General features: G+C 35.8%; 1 protein-coding gene across 1 annotated transcript in view; it reads left to right on the forward strand.

The window, feature by feature from the left end:
- Positions 1-24,315, forward strand: part of LOC124974196 (putative coiled-coil domain-containing protein 144C) — a 68,135-nt gene extending 43,820 nt beyond the window's left edge. The window contains exon 7 of the mRNA XM_047537648.1: positions 24,022-24,315. Coding sequence (XP_047393604.1) covers positions 24,022-24,315 — 294 coding nt within the window. The remainder of the gene's footprint in view (positions 1-24,021) is intronic.
- The last annotated feature ends 550 nt before the right edge of the window (positions 24,316-24,865 follow it).

Below are 24,865 nucleotides of genomic sequence, written 5' to 3' on the forward strand. Positions count from 1 at the left end.
TGAGTCCTTGAAATTCATCTACAGGTGATTTATTTGAGTTTCCTCTGATTAATAAGTAAGGTAACCATATTTATAAATTTCCTTCTTAGTGCTGCTTACGGTGTATCCCATAGATTCTGGGATTTGTTTCTCTTTTCAGTTGATTCGAAGGGACTCTTAATGCTTCCCCGAATTTCTTTGCTGACACATTTTCATGCAAAAGTGCATTTCTCACTGTCTAAGGGATTGTAGTGTTTCTTGGTGTGAGTTTGAAATGTTCTTTATTGTGATCTGATAATGTGCAAGGAATTACTTTAATTGCTTTTGTTTATTTGCTAAGAGTAGCTTTTACGACCTAATTCGAGTCTGCTTTAGGGAAGATTCTCTGAAAATAATGATCATTCTACTGTTCTCTGAGGAAGTATTGCATAGACATCTGTACAGTCCTTTTGATCAAACATACAGTTGAACTCCATAGTGGCTGTTGAATTTTCGTCTGGATGTCATAGTTATTGTTGAGAGCAGTATATTGAAGTCACTCATACTTATGTTACATGGCCTATCTGTCACTTTACTTTCAGTAGTTTTTGTTTAATGAAATTTGGGGCATTGATGTTCAAGGTGTAAATCTTGACAGTGATTAAACATTGTTTTTGGCCTATTCCTTTTACCAATAGATAGTGATATTCTTTGTCATCTCTCGCTAATTGTGACTTGAAGTCTACATGAGAATTGAGAGTCTATATGATAAACATGAGAATACCTACCTCTCCTTGCTTTTGGCTTGCATTTATATGAAAAGGAAATACCATTTTCCATCCTTTCATTCTGTGAGTCTCTTTGCCTGTGATGTGTATTTCCTGCAGACAAAATACAGTTGGCTCTTGATTTTTTTCACTCACTATTTCACTTAATGCCTTTAATTGAATCAAGCCCATTACATTCAGTGTGAAGGGTAGACAGGGATGTATTTCCTCATGTCCTTTTGCTTTATTTTTAAATTTAGAGTCACTACTTATTGACATTTGCTTGTCTACTTTGTTGATATTTACTTTTCACATGCGTGTCTTATTTTCAACTTCATCTTTTTATGTAGGATTGTTTTGAGAACCTTCTGGTGTTCTGCCTTATTGTCCATGAATTGTTTCAGTTTACTCTTATAAAATTGATTTATGGGTGTTAATTTTGTATGCCTCTACACTGCTAAATTTGTTCAGGAGTTCTAGAATTTTCTCTGGTGTATTGCTTTTGGGTCTTTCAAGTCCTCATCCAGCAGACCTAGTTTTAGCTCTTCTTTCCTGTGTGTATCCCTTTACTTACTCTCTTTTGCCTAATAGCTCTGGCTAGAGTGACATGGACTCAGTTGAACAGAAGTGGTTAAATGGCATCCCTATCTTGTTCTGGTTTTAAGAAGGCATGCTTTCATTTTATCTACATTTGGAATGGTGTTGATATTTATTTTTTTGTGTTGTGTATATGTCCTAGAGATTCAGGCTTCATCTGAGGTGTATGTAGTAAAGATTTTCTCTCCATCTGTAGTCTCTCTCTTCACATTATTGATTGTTTCTTTTGCTGGTAAGAATCTTTATAGTTTGAACATGTCCTGTTTATTGATTCTTGATTTAACTTCTTACACCTTTGGGGATCTTGTGAAGGAAGTCAGATCCTAGGCCAACATGTTGAAGATTGGGCCTACTTTTTCTTCTAGTAGTCGCAGGGTCTCTGTTCTAGTGTCTAAGATTTTGATCAACTTTGAGTTGAGTTTCATGAAGGGTGAGAGGTAAAAGGTTTAATTTCATTTTGTTACACATGGCTTTCAATTTTTTCCCAGCACCATTTGTTGAAGAGGCTATCTTTCCTCCAATGAATGTTTTTGGCACCTTTGTCTAGTATGGGATAATTTTATTTATGTGGGTTTGTCTCTGTGTCTTTTATTCTGTACCACTTGTCTATGGGCCTGTTTGGTGCCCATACCATTTAGTTTTTTTTTTTTTTTTTTTTTCCTTTTCACTATAGGTCTGTATGTTAAAGGTGTTGTGGGGGGAGTATAAAAAACTGTGAGAGATCACTGCTTACAGTGATAGTCAATTTACTGGAGGTAAACTGCTCCCATGGAGTTGATCAACTCAGGTGACCTTTTAAGCAGATGCTTGTAACACTTGAGTTCACCTTGAAGTGACTACAAAATTACTAGAGTAGTGTAGTTATGTACTATGACATTTCCTGACTTCTCTGAGTTGTTTCAAATTGTTTCTAATTTCCTCAAATAACAAACAAATCCTTGTATAAGACAACCCACAGAGTTCAAACCTGTTTTGTTCAATGGTTAATGTAGTTGGGCTTACCTGTCATTGTGCTCTTTGATTTCTGTCAGTTTTCCTCCCTACAAGTGTAATTTGTGTTTCTTTTTAAAGTATATCTTTCATGCCTCCTATTCTCCTTTTGAATTTTATTTTGGAATTCAGTTAGGGTACTGGTAATGAGCTTGATTCTTCCCAGTCTTGTTTTTATGATTTGTCAGGTGATCAACTGGTTATGAATTCTCCACTACTGGGACTTGTTGATGACTCTTCCCATGTCCTGTGAAATATCGGATATTCCACACTGACTTGTAGGAAGAGACACACTTCCTGGCACTCTGTGAACCGAAGGCAGTTTCCTCCAATGCTTTGCAGTGCTTTTGCCTTTGATCTCAAGTTGCTTCTTGGCACTCAAGGGTTTGTTGTCCACTGGTCTTCTAAATATTCAAAAGGGTCCCTCTGAAGATCTCCAGGATTCTTTCTCTGTACTGCTTTCTCCTCTCCTGCTCTATCCTGAGATCTCTCTGTGCCTTGGTTTTACCAGAATCTCAGCCCCATCATCTCAGCTCAGGGAGGCTGATAGACTCTACTGCTTGTTCTCCTTGAGTCAGGGCTGGAAGCTTTCTCACAACAGGGAGATGACACACTTGCAAAGCTTACATCATTTGTTTCCTGTCTTCCGGGGAACATTGTCCTCATTGTCTGAAGTCCACTGTCTTGAAAATTGGTATTTAATGTATTTTGCCTGTTTGGGTTTGGGTATTTCAGGTGAGTACGTGTTACTCCATCTTGACCAGAAGCAGACTGTAATAGAGCTTCATTCAGTGCATGCTGTATGTTGACTGGAATGCTCTTCTTCACCCTCTACCCAGCTACTTCCTAATCATTCTTCATTTCTCTGGGGAACCACATTTTCCTCAGGGAAATCTTTCTGTAGATTTGATTCCATTATGTGATTACAAAACTGTTTCCTTACATTATGCATTTTTTTTGGTCTTCTCCTCTACACTTTAAGCTAAAGAAGAACATGGGTCTGATAGGTTTGTCTACCTATATAATATATAATATGCCTGAAATTGTAGGCAGACTGCATGAATTTGTTCAGTGCAGGAATGAGTGCATGTGAAAATGTAAGTCATTCCTATATGAAAAATATTCAAATATTTTACTTCTATCTTATTTTTTCCCTCATATAGATTCTGTTAGTCTATCCAAAATTGAGGATGCAGTTATTTCCTCTCAAAGAAAAGAACATAAAAAATGTCACTGTTCACAGTGTTTACTACTTACAGAAGAACTTGCAAAAATGGAAGATAAAGTTTGTGGACTAGAGATGAAGCTATTAGAAGCAATGAGAGTGAAATGCAAGCTAGAGCATAAAAAAGCAGAGTGGAAACAAAAACTCTTTAATTTGAGGTACAATATCCTAAACTTAGAGGAATGTTTGAATGATTTTTTGTTTTAACTACAGATATGTAGGGGATATAATGTATTTCCTGACTTACCTTTTGGCATTTCATAAGGGAGTAAATTTCTTATTTATGTGGAGTGTGAAAATCTTGGACATAATAACAAGTCAGTAGAAATGATTGCTTCTACTAATTAAATGCATATTCTCTCCAATCATAATGTTACTGGCTACATAGAAGCTCACTTTACAGGAATCTCAGTATTTTGTAAGAAATGAAGTTTTGGGTTGTCTTTCATTCTTTTAAAAAACATTTGTATTGCAATCATTGCTTCAAGAAGCCTCATTTATAGAAATCGTTTTCTATATGTTTATTTTTACTACATTCTTCAAAATAGAATTATTTGATTAAAGTAGAGAGATTTTTTAAAAAGTATTTGATCAGGATTTCTAAATTGTACTCTAGAAAGTTTATGTTAATTTACAGTTCCAGGAGAGATTAAATGGGCATTTTCTTCAACCAAGAACATGTTTTGAAAAATTACATATTTTTTTTCTTCTGGTGTCTGGGATCAAAACCCAGGATCTTGTTCAAGTGGGTTGGTGTGCTACTACTGAGCTATATCCCCAGGTACTGTTTTATTCTGAGGACCCATGAAAGAAATTATGAATTGAAAAAGTGATTACAGACTAGCTTATTCACCTTTTCTCATAAATAAATAAAATTAGTTCAAATTTCTCTGGTAAAAGGACATTTTACTCTTTATTTTTGGATTAAATATAAGGTCCTTTCTTATTCCAAGGGTGATTTGTAAGTTGTTTATAAAGTACATAATAGTCAACAAGATCAGTTGAAAGTGTCACCCAGAAAGAAATAACTAAAAGTGTAATAATAGGAATTAGACTCCGTGGACTAGCCTTGGGTTATATTAATGTGCTGATACGTATTGTGTGAAAACAATATAAAAAGGTGCGATATCTTACATTGTGAATCATTGCTAGGAATATGTTCAGTGTTTCATGAAGATAAAACCTTATTTCTAGTAAACTTATAAACTGATTTGTAAAAAAATACATTTTTTAAACATCTTTAAATTTTATTTAGAATTGAGGAGGAAACATGACTTTGCCTGAAAGTTAAGTTTCAACTTGTCAATTAACAGAATCATCTCAAAATTCTTTTTGCATAATTTCTACCAGAGTTATTTATAACAGACTCTTAACCACTAATGGAATGTTCTTTATTACCTTTCTGTGTCTAAATCTTCTATATCTATATATACATATATCCCCTTTGAGAAAGATTGAAGAAGAAAATAAAATATGAAAACAAGAAGGGAAATGTATTTGAGAACACAGAATTTTTGATTAGAATGATAAATTAACATATGAAGAGCCAGATCACAAAATGAACTTTTCACTTTCTAACAAAATGAATTTTAAGATAACCTATTGAACTGCAGCTGTGACCTACAAGAAGAGGAGAAGAGGAGAAGTAATGCTGAATATTTTTTAAATAAAATTAAGACCAAGTTAAGAGAAAAAGAAGAAGATTATAATAAAGAAAGGGAAATAAAAACACAACTTGAAATCTCTCTTAAAACAAGAGATATGGAACTGAGTGCTGCAAGAAATAAGTTAATTGAGGTAAAGTAATCCTCAGTAAAGTTTCAAACTTCTTATTTCAGCATTAATTATGATATTTGTATAATTTAATATATGTAGTCATGTTTCACTTAATGATTGGGATAAGATCTGAGAACAACGGCATTGTTTAGTAATTTCATCATTATGCAAACATATGCTTGTACTCACACTCACTGAAGATGTCTACCCTGAAGTATACTCTTATGTTTCCACTGTTATATATCCAGTGTGTTGTCTATTAAAGAATTGTTATGCTATGTATGACTACATTATTTAGATTTAAAACAAAAGACTATCTCATCCTAAAGTTAAGTGATGGCCTTTATGGCTAAAATTCTTTATTGCAAATGTTGACTTCTAATGGATGCTCAATATCATTTCTGAATGTAGTAATGGAAGGTGAGTGAAGTTAACTCACTAACATAGTTGTTAATTTGGGCATTTTATGTTATAACATAAGCTGAATCACTTTGAAAATATCAGGAAACTTGTTACATGTTTTATAAAATGTTGTATTTCATGATACTGCTTCAGTCTGCATTTAAGATATGTTTCTGCTCTGACCAGTTTAGCTGTCATATATGTGATTAAAATTTGAGCTATTCATGTCGGATAAAGTCCCATGTGCCTTAATATACTCCTTCTTTTTAAGATATATTTATTAGAGTACCATAATTATATGTAGTATTTGGTTCATTTTGACTAAATCTTACCTGCAAGGAAGTTGAATTCAAGGCCCTTTCCCCCTCTTTTCCTCACTTGCTTCCTTCCTGCTAGCCTCCCTCTCTTCTCTATTAAACGTCCTTTCTTTTACATAAGCATGAAAGTGACATTCCCTTTGGTATCTTTATATATGGTCATAGTGTGATTTTGTTAATTTCATTCCATTTATCTTCCCCTTTTCCTTCCTTCCTCTCATTCTCCTACGTTTACTTTACTATTCTTTACTGTAACTTTATGAACTCTGACCCCTTCCCCCACTGTCTTCTTTCCCTTATTTTGCTCTAACTTCCACATATGAAAGAAAACATTTAACCTTTAGTTTTCTCAGTCTGGTTTACTTCCCTTAGCATGATTTTGCCCTTTTCCATCACTTTGCTGGCAAATGCCATTCTTTCATTCTTTTTTTAGGGCTGAGTAAAACTCCATTGTGTATATTTATCACATTTTATTAATCCATTCATCCACCGATGAATATCTAGACAGGTTCAATAGTTTGGCCACTGTATTCTACTATAAACACTGAAGTGTATTGCTATGGTATGCTGATTTTAGATCTTTCGGATATACAAGGAGGAGTGGGATAGCTGTGTCACATGTTGATTCCATTCCTAGTTTTTTGAGTAATCTCCACATTGCTTTCCAGAATGGTTGTACTAGTTTGCTATCCAAACAATGTAACAGTGTACCTTCCCCCCACCATCCTCACCAGCATTTATCATTATTCATGTTCTTGATAATTGCCATTCTGACTGGAGTGAGATGAGATCTAAGTGTATTTTAATTTGCATTTCCCTAATTGCTAGAGATGCTGAAGGTTTTTCATACTTTGTTGGTTCTTTGTGTTTCTTCTTTTGAGAAGTTTCTGTTTCATTCTTTTGCCCATTTACTGATTGAACTACTTGTTATTTTTCACTGATATTTTTGAGTTCTTTATATTTTTTAGTATATTAGTCTCCTGTCCAAGAAGTAGCCAGCAAAGATTTTTTCCCATTCCTTAGGCTTACTCTTCACTCTTCTAATTATTTCCTTTGCTGGTCAGAAGGTTTATAATTTGATGGCATCCCATCTATTGATTCTTGGTTTTATTTCTTGAACTTTAGGTGTCTCACTGAGGACATCAGGGACTGAACCCATATCTTGGAATGTTGACTGTATGTTTTCTTAGAGCACTTTCAAGGTTTCTGCTCTAATTGCTAAGTTTTTGAACTATTTTGATTTGACTTTTGTGTGGGATGAAAAACTGGGGATCTAAATTCATTTTTCTACATTGGAATATCCAGTTTTCCTAACACCATTTATTAAAAAGGCTGTCTTTTATCCAACATATATTTTGGCATCTTTGACAAATACCTAATGGGTATATAAATTTGGGTTTGTCTCTGTATCATCTTGTCTTCTACTTCATGGCCTTCATGTCTACTTTGATGCCAATACCGTGCTGTTTTTGTTACTATAGCTCTGTAGTATGATTTGTGATCAGGTATTTTACTGCCTCCTGAATCACTTTTCTTGCCAAGAATTGCTTTGGCTATCCTAATTCTTTTATTCTTCCACATGAATTGTAGGACTGTTTTCTCTAGTTCTGTGGAAAAAGCATGGGGATTGCATTGAATGTGAATACTGCTTTTGGGAATATGGCCATTTTGGTTATATTAATTCTGCCTATCCAAGAACATGGGAGGTCTTTCCATTTTCTGAAGTCATCTTCAGTTTTTTTTCTCTGTGTGCTATGATTTTCATTGTAGAGTCCTTTTACTTTCTTGATTAGGTAAATTCCCCGGTATTTAACTTATTTATTGATTGATGCTATTCTGAATGGGGTTGTTTTCTTCATTTCTCCACTGAATCACTGGTAGAGCATAGAGAAGATATTGATCTATGAAAGTTGATCTTGTATCCTTTTACTTTGCTAAATTCATTTATCAGCTCCAGAAATCTTCTGGTGGAATTTTTTGGGTCTTCTAGATATAAAATTTTGTCATCAGCATACAGTGATAGTTCGACATCTTCTTTTCCAATTTGTATTCCTTTAATTACCATCTCTTTCCTGATTGCCCTGGCTAGAATTTTGAGAAATAAATTGAATAAAGTGATGAGAGTGAATTCTTATATCAGATTATAATGGAATGAAAATATAAATCATCCGTAAGAAAATAATAATGAAACTACATAAAGATATGGGAATTAACACTCTTTTTAATGAAGAATGGATCAAAGGAGAAATTTGGAGAAAAGAAACCAAGAAATTCTTAGAAGCAAATGAAAAACCAAGATATGACATATCAAAATCTTTGTCATAGTATGAAAGAAGTACTAAGAGAAAAAATTCATTCCTTTGAGTGCCTACATTAAAAAAAAAATAGAGAGAACCCAACTAAATAAGTTTATACTCCACCTCAAATCCTTAGAAAAATAAGAACAAATAACACAAAAGTCAGTAAAAGTGAAGAAATAATAAGAATTAGAGCCATAATTAATGAAATTGAGAATAAACACAATTCACAGGATCAATGCAACAGAGTTGGTTCTTTGAAAAGATAAATAAGATTTATAAACCCTTAGTCAAACTAGCCAAAAGAAAGCAAAGACCCAGATCAACAAAAGTAAAGAAGAAAAAGGCGATATTACCACAGGTATTTCTGAAATCCAGAGGATTGTTAGAAATTAATCAATAAATTGGAAAAATCTAGGAGATATTGACAGGCTCCTTTTTTATTTTTGATGATACTAAATCATCTTTAAAGTCCTGATTCTCTTTCTTTTTAAATTTAATTATTTTTTAAAAAATTTTTACAGACTGCATTTTGATTCATTGTACACAAATGTGGTACATCATTTCACTTCTGTGGCTGTAAATGATATAGATTCATACCATTCTTGTAATCATACATGTGCATAGGGTAATGATGTCTGACTCATTCCACCATTTTTCATACCCCTCCCTCTCATTTCCTTCTACATAATCTAAAGTTCTTCCATTTTTCTCTCACTCCCCACACCCCCTACCCCATTATATATCATTCTCTACTTATCAGGGAAAACATTTGGCCTTTGTTTTTTAGGGACTGGCTTATTTCACTTAGCATGATATTCTCCAATTCAATCCATTTATTTGCAAATGCCATAACATTATTATTCTTTATGGCTGAATAATATTCCATTGTGTATATATACACCACAGTTTGTTTATCCATTTATCTGTTGAAGGGCATCTAGGTTTGTTTCACAATCTAGCTATTATGAATTGAGTTGCTATAAAAATGGATGTGGCTGTGTTACTGTAGTATGCTCATTTTAAGCCTTTGGGTATAAACCAAGGAGTGGGATACCTGGGTCAAAAGGTGGGTCCATTCCAAGTTTTCTGAGGATTCTCCACACTGCTTTTCAGAGTGGCTCCACCAATTTGCAACTCTACCAGCAATGTAAAAGTGTGCCTTTTCCCCCACATCCATGCCAACATCTATTATTGTTTGTGTTCTTGATACTAGCCATTCTAATTAGAGTAAGATGGAATCTTAGAGTTGTTTTAATTTGCATTTCTCTAATTACTAGAGATGTTGAACACTTTTTCATATATTTATTAATTGCCTCTGTGTCTTCTTCTGTAAAGTGTCTGTCCAGTTCCATGGCCCATTTATTGATTGGGTTCTTTGAATTTTTGGTGTAAAGTTTTGTAAGTTCTTTATAAATTTTGGAGATAAGTGCTGTATCTGAAGTGCATGTGGAAAAGATTTTTTCCCACTCTGTAGGCTCTCTCTTCACATTCTTGATTGTATCCTTTGCTCAGAAAAAGTTTTTTTAGTTTGAATCCATCCCATTTTTTGATTGTTGCTTTGTTTCTTGTGCTTTGGGAGTCTTGTTGAGGAAGTCAGATCCTAAGCCAACATGATGAAGATTTGGACCTACTTTGTCTTCTATTAGGTGCATAGTCTCTGGTCTAATTCCTAAGTCCTTGAAACTTTCCTCTTAGTATTTCTTTCAGAGTGTCCCAGAGATTTTGATATGTTGTGTCGTTGTTCTCATTTACCTCTAAGAATTTTTTTTAATTCTTCCCTGATGTCTTCTGTTATCATTGCATCCTTCAATAGCATATTATTTAGCCTCCAGGTATATGAATTGTTTTTGTTTTTTATTTTATCATTCATTTCTAATTTCATTCCATTATGGTCTGTAGGATACAATGTAGTATCTCTGTATTTTTGGATTTACTAATGGCTTCTTTGTGGCATAGCATATGATCTATTTTGGAGAATGATCAAGGAGCTGCTGAGAAGAAAGTATATTCACTCAATAATGGATGAAATACTCTGTAAATGTCCATTAAGTCTATATCATTGATTTTTTTTTTAGTTCTAGAGTTTCTTTGTTCATTTTTTGTTTGGAGGATCTATCTAGTGGTGAGAGTGGTGTGTTAAATTCCCCCACTATTATCATGTTTTTGGTCTATTTGATTCTTAAAATTGAGAAGGGTTTGTTTGATGAACATAAATGCTCCATTGTTTGGGGCATAAATATTTATGATTGTTATGTCTTGCTGTTTTATGCTTTCCTTAAGCAGTATGAAATGTTCTTCTTTATCACTTCTTTTTTTTTTTTGTATTTTTTAATATATTTAATCAACACACAGTAACTGGGGTACCGTGTAATGTTTCAATACATGTATACAATGTAATCAGGGTAACATTTATTACTTCTTTGAGTTGGGAACAATTATTAACCTCTCTACTAGCTATTTTTAAATAGACAATTAATTACAATGAATATTTTAAGTCATACCATCTCTAAAACTAGGGGAAATCAAATCAAGTCATATTTTTAAAAAATACATTTTCATAACTCTATTTTTTTTTTTACGCTTACATAGGGCAATGATGTTTATTTTTTTCCCTTCCCCCCACCCCTCCCACCCCTCTTTTCCCTCTATACAGTCCTTCTTTCCTTCATTCTTACCACTCTCCTTATCCCTAACCCTAAACCTAACCCTAAACCTAATGCTAACCCCTCCCACCCCCCATTATATGTCCTCATCCGCTTATCAGCGAGATCATTCGTCCTTTAGTTTTTTGAGATTGGCTTATCTCACTTAGCATGATATTCTCCAGTTTCATCCATTTGCCTGCAAATGCCATAATTTTATCATTCTTCATTGCAGAGTAATATTCCATTGAATATATATGCCACAGTTTCTTTATCCATTCATCAACTAAAGGGCATCTAGGTTGGTTCCACAATCTGGCTATGGTGAATTGAGCAGCAATGAACATTGATGTGGCTGTATCTCTGTAGTATGCTGATTTTAAGTCCTTTGGGTATAGGCCAAGGAGTGGGATAGCTGGCTCCAATGGTGTTTCCATTCCAAGCTTTCTGAGGAATCTCCACACTGCTTTCCAGAGTGGCTGCACTAATTTGCAAACCCACCAGCAATGTATGAGTGTACCTTTTTCACCACATCCTCGCCAACACCTATTGTTGCTTGTATTCTTGATAATCGCCATTCTAATTGGGGTGAGATGAAATCTTAGGGTAGTTTTCATTTGCATTTCCCTTATTACTAGGGATGTTGAACATTTCTTCATATATCTGTTGATTACTTGTACATCTTCTTCTGTGAAGTGTCTGTTCATTTCCTTAGTCCATTTGTTGATTGGATTATTTGTATTCTTCGTGTAGAGTTTTTGAATTCTTTATAGATCCCTGGGATAAAACCCACTTGATCGTGGTGCACTATCTTTTTAATATATATTTGTATGCGATTTGCTAAAATTTTGTTGAGAATTTTTGCGTCGATGTTCATTAAGGATATTGGTCTGAAATTTCCTTTCCTCGATGTGTCTCTGTCTGATTTAGGTATCAGGGTGATATTGGCTTCATAGAATGAGTTTGGGAGGGTTCCCTCCTCTTCTATTTCATGGAATAGTTTGAGGAGTATTGGAATGAGCATTCTTTAAAGGTTTTGTAGAACTCGGCTGAGAACCCATCTGGTCCTGGACTTTTCTTTGTTGGTAGGCTTTTGATGACCTCTTCTATTTCATTGCTTGAAATTGGTTTATTTAAGTTGTGTATGTCCTCCTCGTTCAGTTTAGGTAATTCATATGTCTCCAGAAATTTGTTGATGTCTTCGAGGTTTTCTGTTTTGTTGGAGTATAGATCTTCAAAATAGCTTCTAATTATGTTTTGTATTTCACTCATGTCTGTTGTGATGTTTCCTTGTTCATTCCGAATTTTAGTAATTTGAGTTTTCTCCCTCTTTCTCTTTGTTAGTGTGGCTAAGGGTTTATCAATTTTGTTTATTTTTTCAAAGAACCAACTATTTATTTTGTTAATTTTTCCAATTGTTTCTTTTGTTTCAATTTCATTGATTTCGGCTCTGATTTTAACTATTTCCTGTCTTCTACTACTTTTGGTATTGGTCTGCTCTTCTTTTTGTAGCGCTTTGAGCTGTAGTGTTGTCGTTTATTTGTTGATTTCTACTTCTTTTTTTGAATGCACCCCATGAAATAAATCTTCCTCTAAGTACTGCTTTCATAGTGTCTCAGAGATTTTGATATGATGAGTCTTTGTTCTCGTTTACTTCTAAGAATTTTTTTATTTCCCTCCTGATGTCTTCTGTTATCCATTCATCATATAATAGTGTATTATTTAATCTCCATGTATTGGAGAAGTTTCTGTTTTTTATTCTGTCATTTATTTCTAATTTCAATCCATTATGATCTGATAGAGTACAAGGTAGTATCTCTATCTTCTTGTATTTACTAACAGTAGCTTTGTGGCATAAAATATGGTCTATTTTAGAGAAGGATCCACGTGCTGCTGAGAAGAAAGTGTATTCGTTCTTTGTTGGATGGTATATTCTATATATGTCCGTTAAGTCTAAATTGTTGATTGTGTTGTTGAGATCTATAGTTTCTTTATTCAATTTTTGTTTGGACGATCTATCCAGTGGTGAGAGAGGTGTGTTAAAATCGCCTAGTATTATTGTGTTGTGGTCTATTTGAATTCTGTAATTGAGAAGGATTTGTTTGACGTACGTGGATGAGCCAATGTTCGGGGCATAGATATTTATGATGTTATGTCTTGCTGATTTATGCTTCCCTTAAGCAGCATGTAATGTCCTTCTTTATCCCTTCTGATTAGTTTTGGTTTGAAGTCCACATTATCTGAGATGAGGATGGATACTCCAGCTTTTTTGCTGTGTCCGTGTGCATGGTATGTTTTTCCCCATCCTTTCACCTTTAGTCTATGGGTGTCTCTTTCTATGAGGTGAGTCTCTTGCAGGCAGCATATTGTTGGATTTTTCTTTTTAATCCAATCTGCCAGTCTGTGTCTTTTGATTGATGAATTCAGGCCATTGACATTCAGGGTTATTATTTTGATATGATTTGTATTCCCAGTCAATTGACTCATATTTGTTTTTGACATGATTTGGTTTCTCCTTTATTTGTCTATTCCTTTAGGCTAGCGCCTCCTGGTGCTGATTTGCATCGTTGTTTTTCATCTCTTCCTCATGGAATATTTTGATGAGAATGTTCTGTAATGCTGGCTTTCTTTTTGTAAATTCCTTTAGCTTTTGTTTATCATGGAAGGATCTTATTTCATCGTCAAATTTGAAGGTAAGTTTTCCTGGGTATAAGATTCTTGGTTGGCATCCGTTTTCTTTCAGGGCTTGGTATATGTTGTTCCAGGCCCTTCTAGCTTTTAGGGTCTGGATTGAAAAATCTGCTGATATTCTTATTGGTTTCCCTCTGAATGTAATTTGATTCTTTTCTCTCGCGGCCTTTAAAATTCTGTCTTTATTTTGTATGTTAGGTATTTTCATAATAATGTGCCTTGGTGTGGGTCTGTTGTAATTTTGTATGTTTGGAGTTCTATAAGCCTCTTGTACTTGGTTTTCCATATCATTCTTCAGATTTGGGAAATTTTCTGATATGATTTCATTGAATAGATTGTTCATTCCTTTGGTTTGTTTCTCTAAGCCTTCTTCAATCCCAATAATTCTCAAATTTGGCCTTTTCATGATATCCCATAATTCTTGTAGATTCTGTTCATGATTTCTTACCATCTTTTCTGTTTGGCCAACTTTGCTTTCAAGATTAAATACTTTGTCTTCAATGTCTGAGGTTCTGTCTTCCAGGTGTTCTATCCTATTGGTTATGCTTTCTATGGAGTTTTTAACTTGGTTTATTGTTTCCTTCATTTCAAGTATTTCAGTTTGTTTTTTTTCAGTATCTCTAACTCTTTATTGAAATGATCTCTTGCTTCCCGTATTTGCTCTTTTAACTGTTGATTGGTGCGATCATTTAATTCCTGCATTTGCTCTTTCATCTCCTCCTTCAATGCCTGCATTTGCTCTTTCATCTCCTCATTAGCTTCCCTGATCGTTTTAATTACGTACATTCTGAACTCCCTTTCTTTTTTTTTTTTTTTTTTTTTTTTTTATTGTGAACAAATGGGATACATGTTCTTTCACTGTTTGTACATAGAGTAAAGGCATACCATTTGTGTAATCATACGTTTACATAGGGTGATGTTGGTTGATTCATTCTGTTATTTTTTTCCCCTTCCCCCCACCCCTCCCATCCCTCTTTTCCCTCTATACAGTCCTTCCTTCCCCCATTCTTGCCCCCCTCCCTAACCCTCACTCTAATCCTAAAACTAACCCCTCCCACACCCCATTATGTATCATCATCCACTTATCAGCGAGATCATTCTTCCTTTGGTTTTTTGAGATTGGCTTATCTCACTTAGCATGATATTCTCCAATTTCGTCCATTTGCTTGCAAATGCCATAATTTTATCATTCTTTATGGCTGAGTAATATTCCATTGTATATATATGCCACAGTTTCTTTATCCATTCATCAACTGAAGGGCATCTAGGTTGGTTCCACAATCTGGCTATGGTGAATTGAGCAGCAATGAACATTGATGTGGCTGTATCTCTGTAGTATGCTGATTTTAAGTCCTTTGGGTATAGGCCAAGGAGTGGGATAGCTGGGTCAAATGGTAGTTCCATTCCAAGTTTTTTAAGGAATCTCCATACTGCCTTCCAGAGTGGTTGCACTAATTTGCAACCCCACCAGCAATGTATGAGTGTACCTTTTTCCCCACATCCTCGCCAACACCTGTTGTTGCTTGTGTTCTTGATAATCGCCATTCTGATTGGGGTGAGATGGAATCTTAGGGTGGTTTTGATTTGCATTTCTTTTATTACTAGAGATGTTGAACATTTTTCCATATGTTTGTTGATTGTTTGTAGGTCTTCTTCTGTGAAGTGTCTGTTCATTTCCTTAGACCATTTGGCGATTGGATTATTTGTAGTCTTGGTGTTGAGTTTTTTGAGTTCTTTATAGATTCTGGAGATTAGTGCTCTATCTGAAGTATGATTGGCAAAGATTTTCTCCCACTCTGTAGGCTCTTTCTTCACATTGCTGATAGTTTCCTTTGCTGAGAGAAAGCTTTTTAGTTTGAATCTATCCCAGTTGTTGATTCTTACTTTTATTTCTTGTGCTATGGGAGTCCTGTTGAGAAAGTCTGGTCCTATGCCGACATGTTGAAGATCTGGACCTACATTTTCTTCTATAAGATGCAGGGTCTCTGGTCTGATTCCGAGGTCCTTAATCCATTTTGAGTTTAGTTTTGTGCACGGTGAGAGATATGGGTTTATTTTCATTTTGTTGCATATGGATTTCCAATTCTCCCAGCACCATTTGTTGAAGAGGCTATCTTTTCTCCATTGCATATTTTTGGCCCCTTTGTCTAGTATGAGGAAATTATATTTGTTTGGGTTTGTGTCCGTGTCTTCTATTCTGTACCATTGATCTACCTGTCTATTTTGGTACCAATACCATGCCGTTTTTGTTACTATTGCTTTGTAGTAAAGTTGAAGTTCAGGTATTGCAATACCCCCTGCTTCATTTTTCCTGCGAAGGATTGCTTTAGCAATTCTGGGTTTCTTATTCTTCCAGATGAATTTCATAATTGCTTGCTCTATTTCTGCAAGGTACATCATTGGGATTTTAATTGGAATTGCATTGAATCTGTATAGCACTTTTGGTAGTATGGCCATTTTGACAATATTAATTCTGCCTATCCAGGAACATGGGAGATCTTTCCATCTTCTAAGGTGTTCTTTAATTTCTTTCTTTAGTGTTCTGTAGTTCTCATTGTAGAGGTCTTTCACCTCTTTTGTGAGATTGATTCCCAAGTATTTTATTTTTTTTGAGGCTATTGTGAATGGAGTAGTTTTCCTAACTTCTCTTTCTGAAGATTCATCACTTATGTATAAAAATGCATTGGATTTATGAGCATTGATCTTGTATCCTGCTACTTTACTGAATTCACTTATGAGTTCTAAGAGTTTTCTGGTGGAATTTCCTGGTTCCTCTAAGTATATAATCATATCATCAGCAAATAGGGATAGTTTGAGTTCTTCTTTTCCAATTCGTATCCCTTTAATTTCTTTGGTCTGTCTAATTGCTCTGGCTAGAGTTTCAAGGACGATATTGAATAGGAGTGGTGAGAGAGGGCATCCCTGCCTTGTTCCAGATTTTAGGGGGAATGCTTTCAGTTTTTCACCATTAAGAATAATATTAGCCATGGGCTTAGCATAGATGGCCTTTACAATGTTAAGGAACATTCCCACTATCCCTATTTTTTCTAGTGTTTTGAGCATGAAGGGGTGCTGTATTTTATCAAATGCTTTTTCTGCATCTATTGAAATAATCATGTGGTTCTTGACTTTAAGTCTGTTGATATGGTGAATTACATTTATTGATTTCCTGATGTTGAACCAACCTTGCATCCCTGGGATGAAACCCACTTGATCATGATGCACTATCTTTTTAATACATTTTTGTATGCGATTTGCTAAAATTTTGTTGAGAATTTTTGCGTCGATGTTCATTAAGGAAATTGGTCTGAAATTTTCTTTCCTCGATGTGTCTCTGTCTGGTTTAGGTATCAGGGTGATATTGGCTTCGTAGAATGAGTTTGGGAGGGTTCCCTCCTCTTCTATTTCATGGAATACTTTGAGAAGTATTGGAATGAGCTCTTCTTTAAAGGTTTTGTAGAACTCGGCTGAGAAACCATCAGGTCCTGGACTTTTCTTTGTTGGTAGGCTTTTGATGACTTCTTCTATTTCATTACTTGAAATTGATCTATTTAAATTGTGCATGTCCTCCTCGTTCAGTTTAGGCAATTCATAGGTCTCTAGAAACTTGTTGATATCTTCGAAATTTTCTATTTTGTTGGAATATAGATTTTCAAAATAGCTTCTAATTATGTTTTGTATTTCAGTCGTGTCTGTTGTGATACTTCCTTGTTCATTCCGAATTTTGGTGATTTGGGTTTTCTCTCGTCTTCTCTTTGTTAGTGTGGCTAAAGGTTTATCAATTTTGTTTATTTTTTCGAAGAACCAACTATTTATTTTGTCAATTTTTTGTATTGTTTCTTTCGTTTCAATTTCGTTGATTTCAGCTCTGAGTTTAACTATTTCCTGTCTTCTACTACTTCTGGTGTTGGTCTGTTCTTCTTTTTCTAGGGCTTTGAGCTGTAGTGTTAGTTCATTTATTTTTTGAGTTTTACTTCTTTTATTAAATGCGCTCCATGAAATAAATCTTCCTCTAAGTACGGCTTTCATAGTGTCCCAGAGATTTTGATACGATGTTTCTTTGTTCTCGTTTACCTGTAAGAATTTTTTAATTTCCTTCCTAATATCTTCTGTTATCCATTCCTCATATAATAGCATATTGTTTAATCTCCAGGTGTTGGAGTAATTTCTGTTTTTTGCTCTTTCATTTATTTCTAGTTTCAATCCATTATGGTCTGATAAAATACAAGGAAGTGTCTCTATCTTCTTGTATTTGCTAACATTAGCTTTGTGGCATAATATATGGTCTATTTTAGAGAAGGATCCATGTGCTGCTGAGAAGAAAGTGTATTCACTCTTCGTTGGATGGTATATTCTATAAATGTCTGTTAAGTCTAAATTATTGATTGTGTTATTGAGATCTAAGGTTTCTTTATTCAATTTTTGTTTGGAAGATCTGTCCAGTGGAGAGAGAGGCGTGTTAAAATCACCTAGTATTATTGTATTGTGGTCTATTTGGTTTCTGAGATTGAGAAGGATTTGTTTGACATACATGGGTGAGCCACTGTTTGGGGCATAGATATTTATGATTGTTATGTCTTGCTGATTTATGGTTCCCTTAAGCATTATGAAATGTCCTTCTTTATCCCTTCTGATTAACTTTGGCTTGAAGTCCACTTTATCTGAAATGAGGATGGATACCCCAGCTTTTTTGCTGGGTCCATGTGCATGGTAAGTTTTTTCCCATCCTTTCACCTTTAGTCTTTGGGTATCTCTTTCTAAGAGATGAGTCTCTTGCAGGCAACATATTGTTGGATCTTTCTTTTTTATCCAATCTGCCAGTCTATGTCTTTTGATTGATGAATTCAGGCCGTTAATATTCAGGGTAATTATTGAGATATGATTTGTATTCCCGGTCATTTGACTCATTTTATTCATTTATTTGCTTATTTTTGACACGACTTGGTTCCTCTTTATTTGAGAGTTCCTTTAGGATATCTCCTCCCTTTGCTGATTTGCTTCTTTGTTTTTCATTTCTTCTTCATGGAATATTTTGCTGAGAATGTTCTGTAATGCTGGCTTTCTTTTTGTATATTCTTTTAGCTTTTGTTTATCATGGAAGGATTTTATTTCGTTGTCAAATCTGAAGGTAAGTTTTGCTGGGTATAAGATTCTTGGTTGGCATCCATTTTCTTTTAGGGCTTGAAAAATGTTATTCCAGGCCCTTCTAGCTTTTAGGGTCTGGATTGAAAAATCTGCTGATATCCGTATTGGCTTCCCCCTGAATGTAATTTGGTTCTTTTCTCTCACAGCCTTTAATTACGTACATTCTGAACTCCCTTTCTGACATTTCTTCTGCTGTGCTGTCATTGGGTTTTATTGATGTAGTATCTAGGTTTGTTTGGGGCATTTTCTTCCCTTGTTTTCTCATATTGGTCAGCTGTCAGTGGGACCCTGATATATTGCAGTTTTCTGCTATTGGCTTATAGTGTCCCGGTAGATTTCCAGTGTATCACCTCCCAGCCTTCAGTAGCCTGATGTCTTGGAGGAATCTGATAAAGCAGCACATCCGAAGAAAACTGCCCCTGGCCCCCTACTGGTTCCACGGTTTGGAACTGGTTCTGTGCGGAAATGCTCTCACTGTGGGCCTGCACCGTGCCTCTGGCCGTGTGGGAGGAGCCCACTGCCAGAGTGTGGAAGGCTACCTTATGAAGACTCTAGCTGCCCTGCCCGGCTCCGATAAGCCACCTCTATCTGGACCTGCCACCCGGGCCGAGCTTTACCCAGTGGGCAGACTCACCTGTGGCTCTATTTCAGTCCGATTCTCTCAATGCCTCCCCTTCTTAACTCCTGGGTTCTGGAGCGACTGGGGGTGCAGTGTCCCTCTAGGCCACCATCTTGGATGGCCCTGTGAAGAGAGCCTGCGACCAGAGTGGGCAGAGCTGCCTGAAGAGGTCTCTGGCTGCCCTGCCCTGATCCCAGAGGCTGCTTGCAGATCGAAGCTCTCCGTTGGTTTGGGGACTTGTGGCTGGTTCTATGTAGAAAACCTCTCACTGGGCGGTCTGGTCTGAGAAGCTAGCCTTGGAAGGCACCTCCCACCGCAGGGGTCCAGGCTACTTGGGGAGGTCTCTGGCTGCCCTATCCTGGTCCCTGAAGCTGCTTGTGTGCCAGAGTATGTTGCGCTGCACTGGCTCCGGGACTCGGAGCTTGTTCTGGTCAGAAAGGCTCTCACTAGCGGGCCAGTTCCATTCCGAGAACCTGGAGAAGCTGGCTGTGTGGGCGGGGCCCACCGCCGGAGTGCGCAGGGCTGCCTGTGGATGACTCTAGCTGCCCTGCCCGGCTCCGATAAGCCACCTCTATCTGGGCCTGCCACCCGGGCCGAGCTTTACCCAGTGTCCAGACTCACCTGTGGCTCTATTTCAGTCCAAGTCTCTCAATGCCTCCCCTTCTTAACTCCTGGGTTCTGGAGCGACTGGGGGTGCAGTCTCCCTCTAGGTCTCCATCTTGGATCCTCTTTATCACTTCTAAATAACTTAGGTTTGAAGTCCACTTTGTCTGATATGAGGATGGAGACTCCTGCTTTTTTATTGTGTCCATGTGCATGGTACGTTTTTCACCATTCTTTCACCTTTAGTCTATGGATGTGTTTTTCTATGAGATGAGTCTCTTGAAGGCAGCATAATGTTGGGTCTTTCTTTTTAAGCCAATCTGCCAGTCTATGTCTTTTGATGATTGTGTTTAGGCCATTAACATTCAGGGTTATTATTGTGATATGAGTTGTATTCCTGGTCATTTTGGCTTATTTTTGGCTTTTAACTTGCCTTGATTTCTCCTTTCATGGGCTTTTCCTTTAGGGTAGTTCCTCCCTTTGTTGACTTGTATTGCTGTTTTTCACTTCCTCCTCTCAAAATATTTTGCTAAGAATGTTTTGTTGTGCAGGCTTTCTATTTGTAAATTCTTTTAACTTTTGTTTATCGTGGAAAGATTTTATTTCATCATCAAATCTGAAGTTAGTTTTGCTGGGTATAGAATTCTTGGTTGGCATCCGTGTTCTTTTCAGAGCTTGAAATATATTGTTCCAGGCCCTTCTTGCTTTTAAAGTGTGGGCTGAGAAGTTTGCTGATATCTGTATTGATTTCCCCTTATATATAATCTGCTGCTTTTCTCTTGCAGCCTTTAAAATCCTATCTTTATCTTGTATGTGATGTATTTTCATTATAATATGTCTTGGTGTGGATCTGTTATAATTTTGTGCACCTGGTGTTCTGTAAGCCTCTTGTATTTGATTTTCAATTTCCTTTTTCTGGTTTGGGAAATTTTCTGATATTATTTCATTGAACAGGTTGTTCATTCCTTTGGTTTGTACCTTCCTCAATCCCAATAATTTTTAAATTTGTCTTTTCATGATATCCCATAATTCTTAGAGTTTCCATTCATGACTTCTTAACATCGTCTCTGTTTAACTCTATTTTCAAGATTAAATATTTTGTCTTCATTGTCTGAGATTCTGTCTTCCACTAGATCTATTCTGTTGGTGATGTTTCTATTGAGCTTTTAATTTGGTTTATCATTTCTTTCATTTCAAGTATTTTTTTTTTTTTTTTCAGAATATCTCTTTATTGAAGTGTCCTTTTGCTTCCTGAATTTGCTCTTTTAACCATTTACTGGAATGGTCATGCATTGCCTGCATTTGCTCTCTTATCTCATCTTTTGCTTCATGGATCATTTTAATCATGCAGATTCTAAACTCTTGTTCTGTCATTTCTCCTGCCATGCTGTCGTTGGATTCTATCACAACATCTTGGTTTGTTAGGGGCATTTTCTTCCCCTGTTTTTTCATATTGTTCCTATATATTCCCCTGTAGCAGTGAATATCAGAGGTACTGAAGTTTCCACCCTGCAGGCTTATTATGACCCTACAATTTTCCAGTACTTCTCCTTTGAAGGGGAGCTCAATACCAGTAGCACCCAATACAGAGAAAATGCAAACCTGAACCAGATAGCCCCTATGAAGACTTTAACATTATTGTAATGAACAGGATGAGTTCAATTACTATTTACAGCATTTCTAGTTGTGAACAAGAGGATGGGGAAGGGTGTAAGATGTTAGTGAGTAAATAGAGGTACCTGTCAAAGGGCCTCCAGTCTCCAGTAGGTGTCTCAGGAAGGGAGCTGCCCTTCCAATGATGATGGCCACACCATCAGGAATAATTCAAAATGCCTGCACCAGCCTCCAAAGAAGCTGGGGAGAGCAAGCGAGGGTGTGCTGGATCAGCTCAGGGGGCAGGCACAGTGTCCCTCTGCAGTGGGGGGTAGGCAGGGGGGCTCAGCAACCAGCTTCCATCCGCGGTCCAGGGTCCTCCTTTATAACAGGGTTTTTTTTTTTTTTTAAATTTTGAAAGTACTGCTTTTAATAAGCTTTTAGACTTACATCTGGTGGCAGGAAATCAAAAACTTAATGAAATGTGTCTATGTTCTAGAGGGACAAAATGACACTGAGAGGCAACTTTTTAGAAAAGAGAAAGAATATTATAAGATGGGATTCTGGCAAATTATTCTTGCAAACAACAGAGATAGACATGCAAAAAAACAATTCCTGATTACTTTCTTTTTGTTTTTAAAATGTATGTGTATGTATTCATATGTGTGTGTATTCATATGTGCTTTAAACAAGAGCTCTATGCATCTTGGAATGTGTAAAGAATTTTAGTATCATCTATCTGTATCCTTAATGTACATATTTTCATGATGGGGGCAATTTTATCCCATTGGATAAAGTAACATTCTTATTTCAACTAATCTTTTCTGCAGCGATTCAGTAGTCCCTTTCATGATGGCTTCATCCAGAGAAAATACTTTTAATATATTTCATAGCAATTGGTGATTTTCTCATAATCTCCAAACCATTGCTACTAACATTAGATGTTCTAGTTTTGGGGAGTGATTTTAACCCCTTGACATGTTTATGTGGAGGTCTGCTTAAGAGTCCCACTAGTAAGCCAGGAGGAACAGTGTAGCCAGCAGAAACCTTAGTGTGAATATTCTTTCCTCCATTTTGAGAAGTGAAACAGTTTGCTCCAAGTAATTTCCTCTTTCCGTACAAAGAGTTTCTGAAAACACTGACTTGGAATACCAAATATTTAATGAAGATTTATTGGTACTTGTTTCATTCCTAATAAAATACATCACTGTGTTTTCTCTTTTTCATATTTACTCATATTTCAAAAATTACAATGAAAAAATAAATATTACTGAACAGAAAACAATCTCAGTATTTTCTGAGAAGAGCCTTATACATTTTACTTTATTTGCTGTTAGGATTTTGAACCATATATGTTTAGAGTACAGAAATTACTGTCTTGGAGGAAGAGAACCTCAAATGGGGTCAGAGCACTGGGAGGAAATTCTGAAGCCTGTATCTACTTTTTGTTACTTGGGGGTCTTTTTGTTGTTGTTCTAATTTGTTATACAAAATAAGCCAATCCCAAAGGACCAAAGGCCAAACCTTTTCTCAGATATGATGCTAATTCACAGTGGGGGAACTAGGAAAGAATAGAGGATTAGGCAGAGGATAGTGAAGGGAGGGGGGAGGGGTTATGGGATTAGGAGGATAATAGATTGCTTACACTTTCAACCTCACCTTTCTTTTCAGAATCGTGGATTAAAAATAATTCACTGGTGTATGTAGAATTGCTGAGTTTAGTGCCTGGATTTATCAGTTATCAATAGGTGTAATTCTTATAATGAAGTAAAAAATGTTAGAAAAGTAGAGTATTTGTGGAACATTTTCAGGAACGGAGAAGCAAAAGAAGTTTGTGAAATTTTTATCTGTCAAATATATGTACACTAAAGCTCTGACTATAGGTTGGCTCTATACCTAAGTTATAAGAATGTGAAAAATTTTTTAACATGGCCAAACCTATCTTTTTAAAAAAATATTTTTAGGTGTAGATGAACACAATATCTTTATTTATTTTTTATGTGTTGCTGAGAATTTAACCCAGTGCCTCACACATGCTAGGCGAGTACTCTACCACTGAGCTACAACCCCAGCCCCATGGTCAAGCCTATAAATCACTTATCCTGTCTTGAGTCTGTTGTAATTCAGGAAAAGTGTTCTTTAATTCTGAGATTCTTAAACTTATCATTTGTTTTGTATTCTCATAGATTGCTTTTCTTTAATTAACTTTTTTAACTTCTGGGAATGTATGCTCTTATAAGCTCTGAAGTTTAGATCTAATTTTTCTCCAGTTGGATATCCATTTACTGCAACCCTTTCATTGTACATATTATATAGGTTATTTTTTTGATTTCAAAGTAAATTGTGATCTATCATTTTGCTGAGTGTTAGCTAAATATCTCCTTGTTTTTGCTTAGGTTTCCACTTGTGTTGAAACAGGAAAACAGCTGCTGGATAAACATCACAGGATTGAGGATATAGTCACTATGTTGAGACTAGAAACAGACACAATAAAACATGAGAACCAAGAAAAGGAAAAGAAATACCTTGAGGATATTGAAATTAGAAAAAGAAAGTATGATGACCTTCAAAAGACCATCAAAATAAAGGAAGAAATACTTAGAGAGAATGTATTCCAGTATAATGAACAATATGATAATATGAAATCTGAGATTACAATGCATATATTTCAACTGGAGTATGAAAAATGAAAGAGGGAAAGACTGGAGACAGAAGACAAGTCATACCGTGCTGGAATCATTGCTGCTCCCTCCCATCTTCCTGAAAGCCAGACATCAAATGGATACCAAGAACTTGCTTTCCAGAGAGCCAGAGATAAATATTTGCATTCACAGGCCCAGATGAAGTTTGATTTCTCTTGCCTCCAAATTAATTATGAGGAGGTTTCCCAAGAACTTACTAAGTATAAAATAAAAGTTAGTAGCCTACAAAGTAAGCTCCATCAGACAAGACATGCTTTTAAAGAAATGACATTGGTTTTAGGAAATGTACAAAGAGACCTAAGGCAGACACAGTGCCAAATGGAGGAAATTACACACACATATCAAAGTGAACAAACTAAAGTGAATAATTATCATGGGAAGCAGGATTCCACGGAAGAGAGATAGCAACTGCAAAATGAAAATATATTGCTTCAACAGCAATTACACGAACTTTACAACAAATCTGACAATAAAGACATGGTAATATGTATCCAACAGGAATTTCATGATATTATAGAAAAATTTCAAGCTAAGAATA

The sequence above is a fragment of the Sciurus carolinensis genome, unplaced genomic scaffold (assembly GCF_902686445.1).
Source record: "Sciurus carolinensis unplaced genomic scaffold, mSciCar1.2, whole genome shotgun sequence".
In the NCBI taxonomy this organism is placed as follows: Eukaryota; Metazoa; Chordata; class Mammalia; order Rodentia; family Sciuridae; genus Sciurus; species Sciurus carolinensis.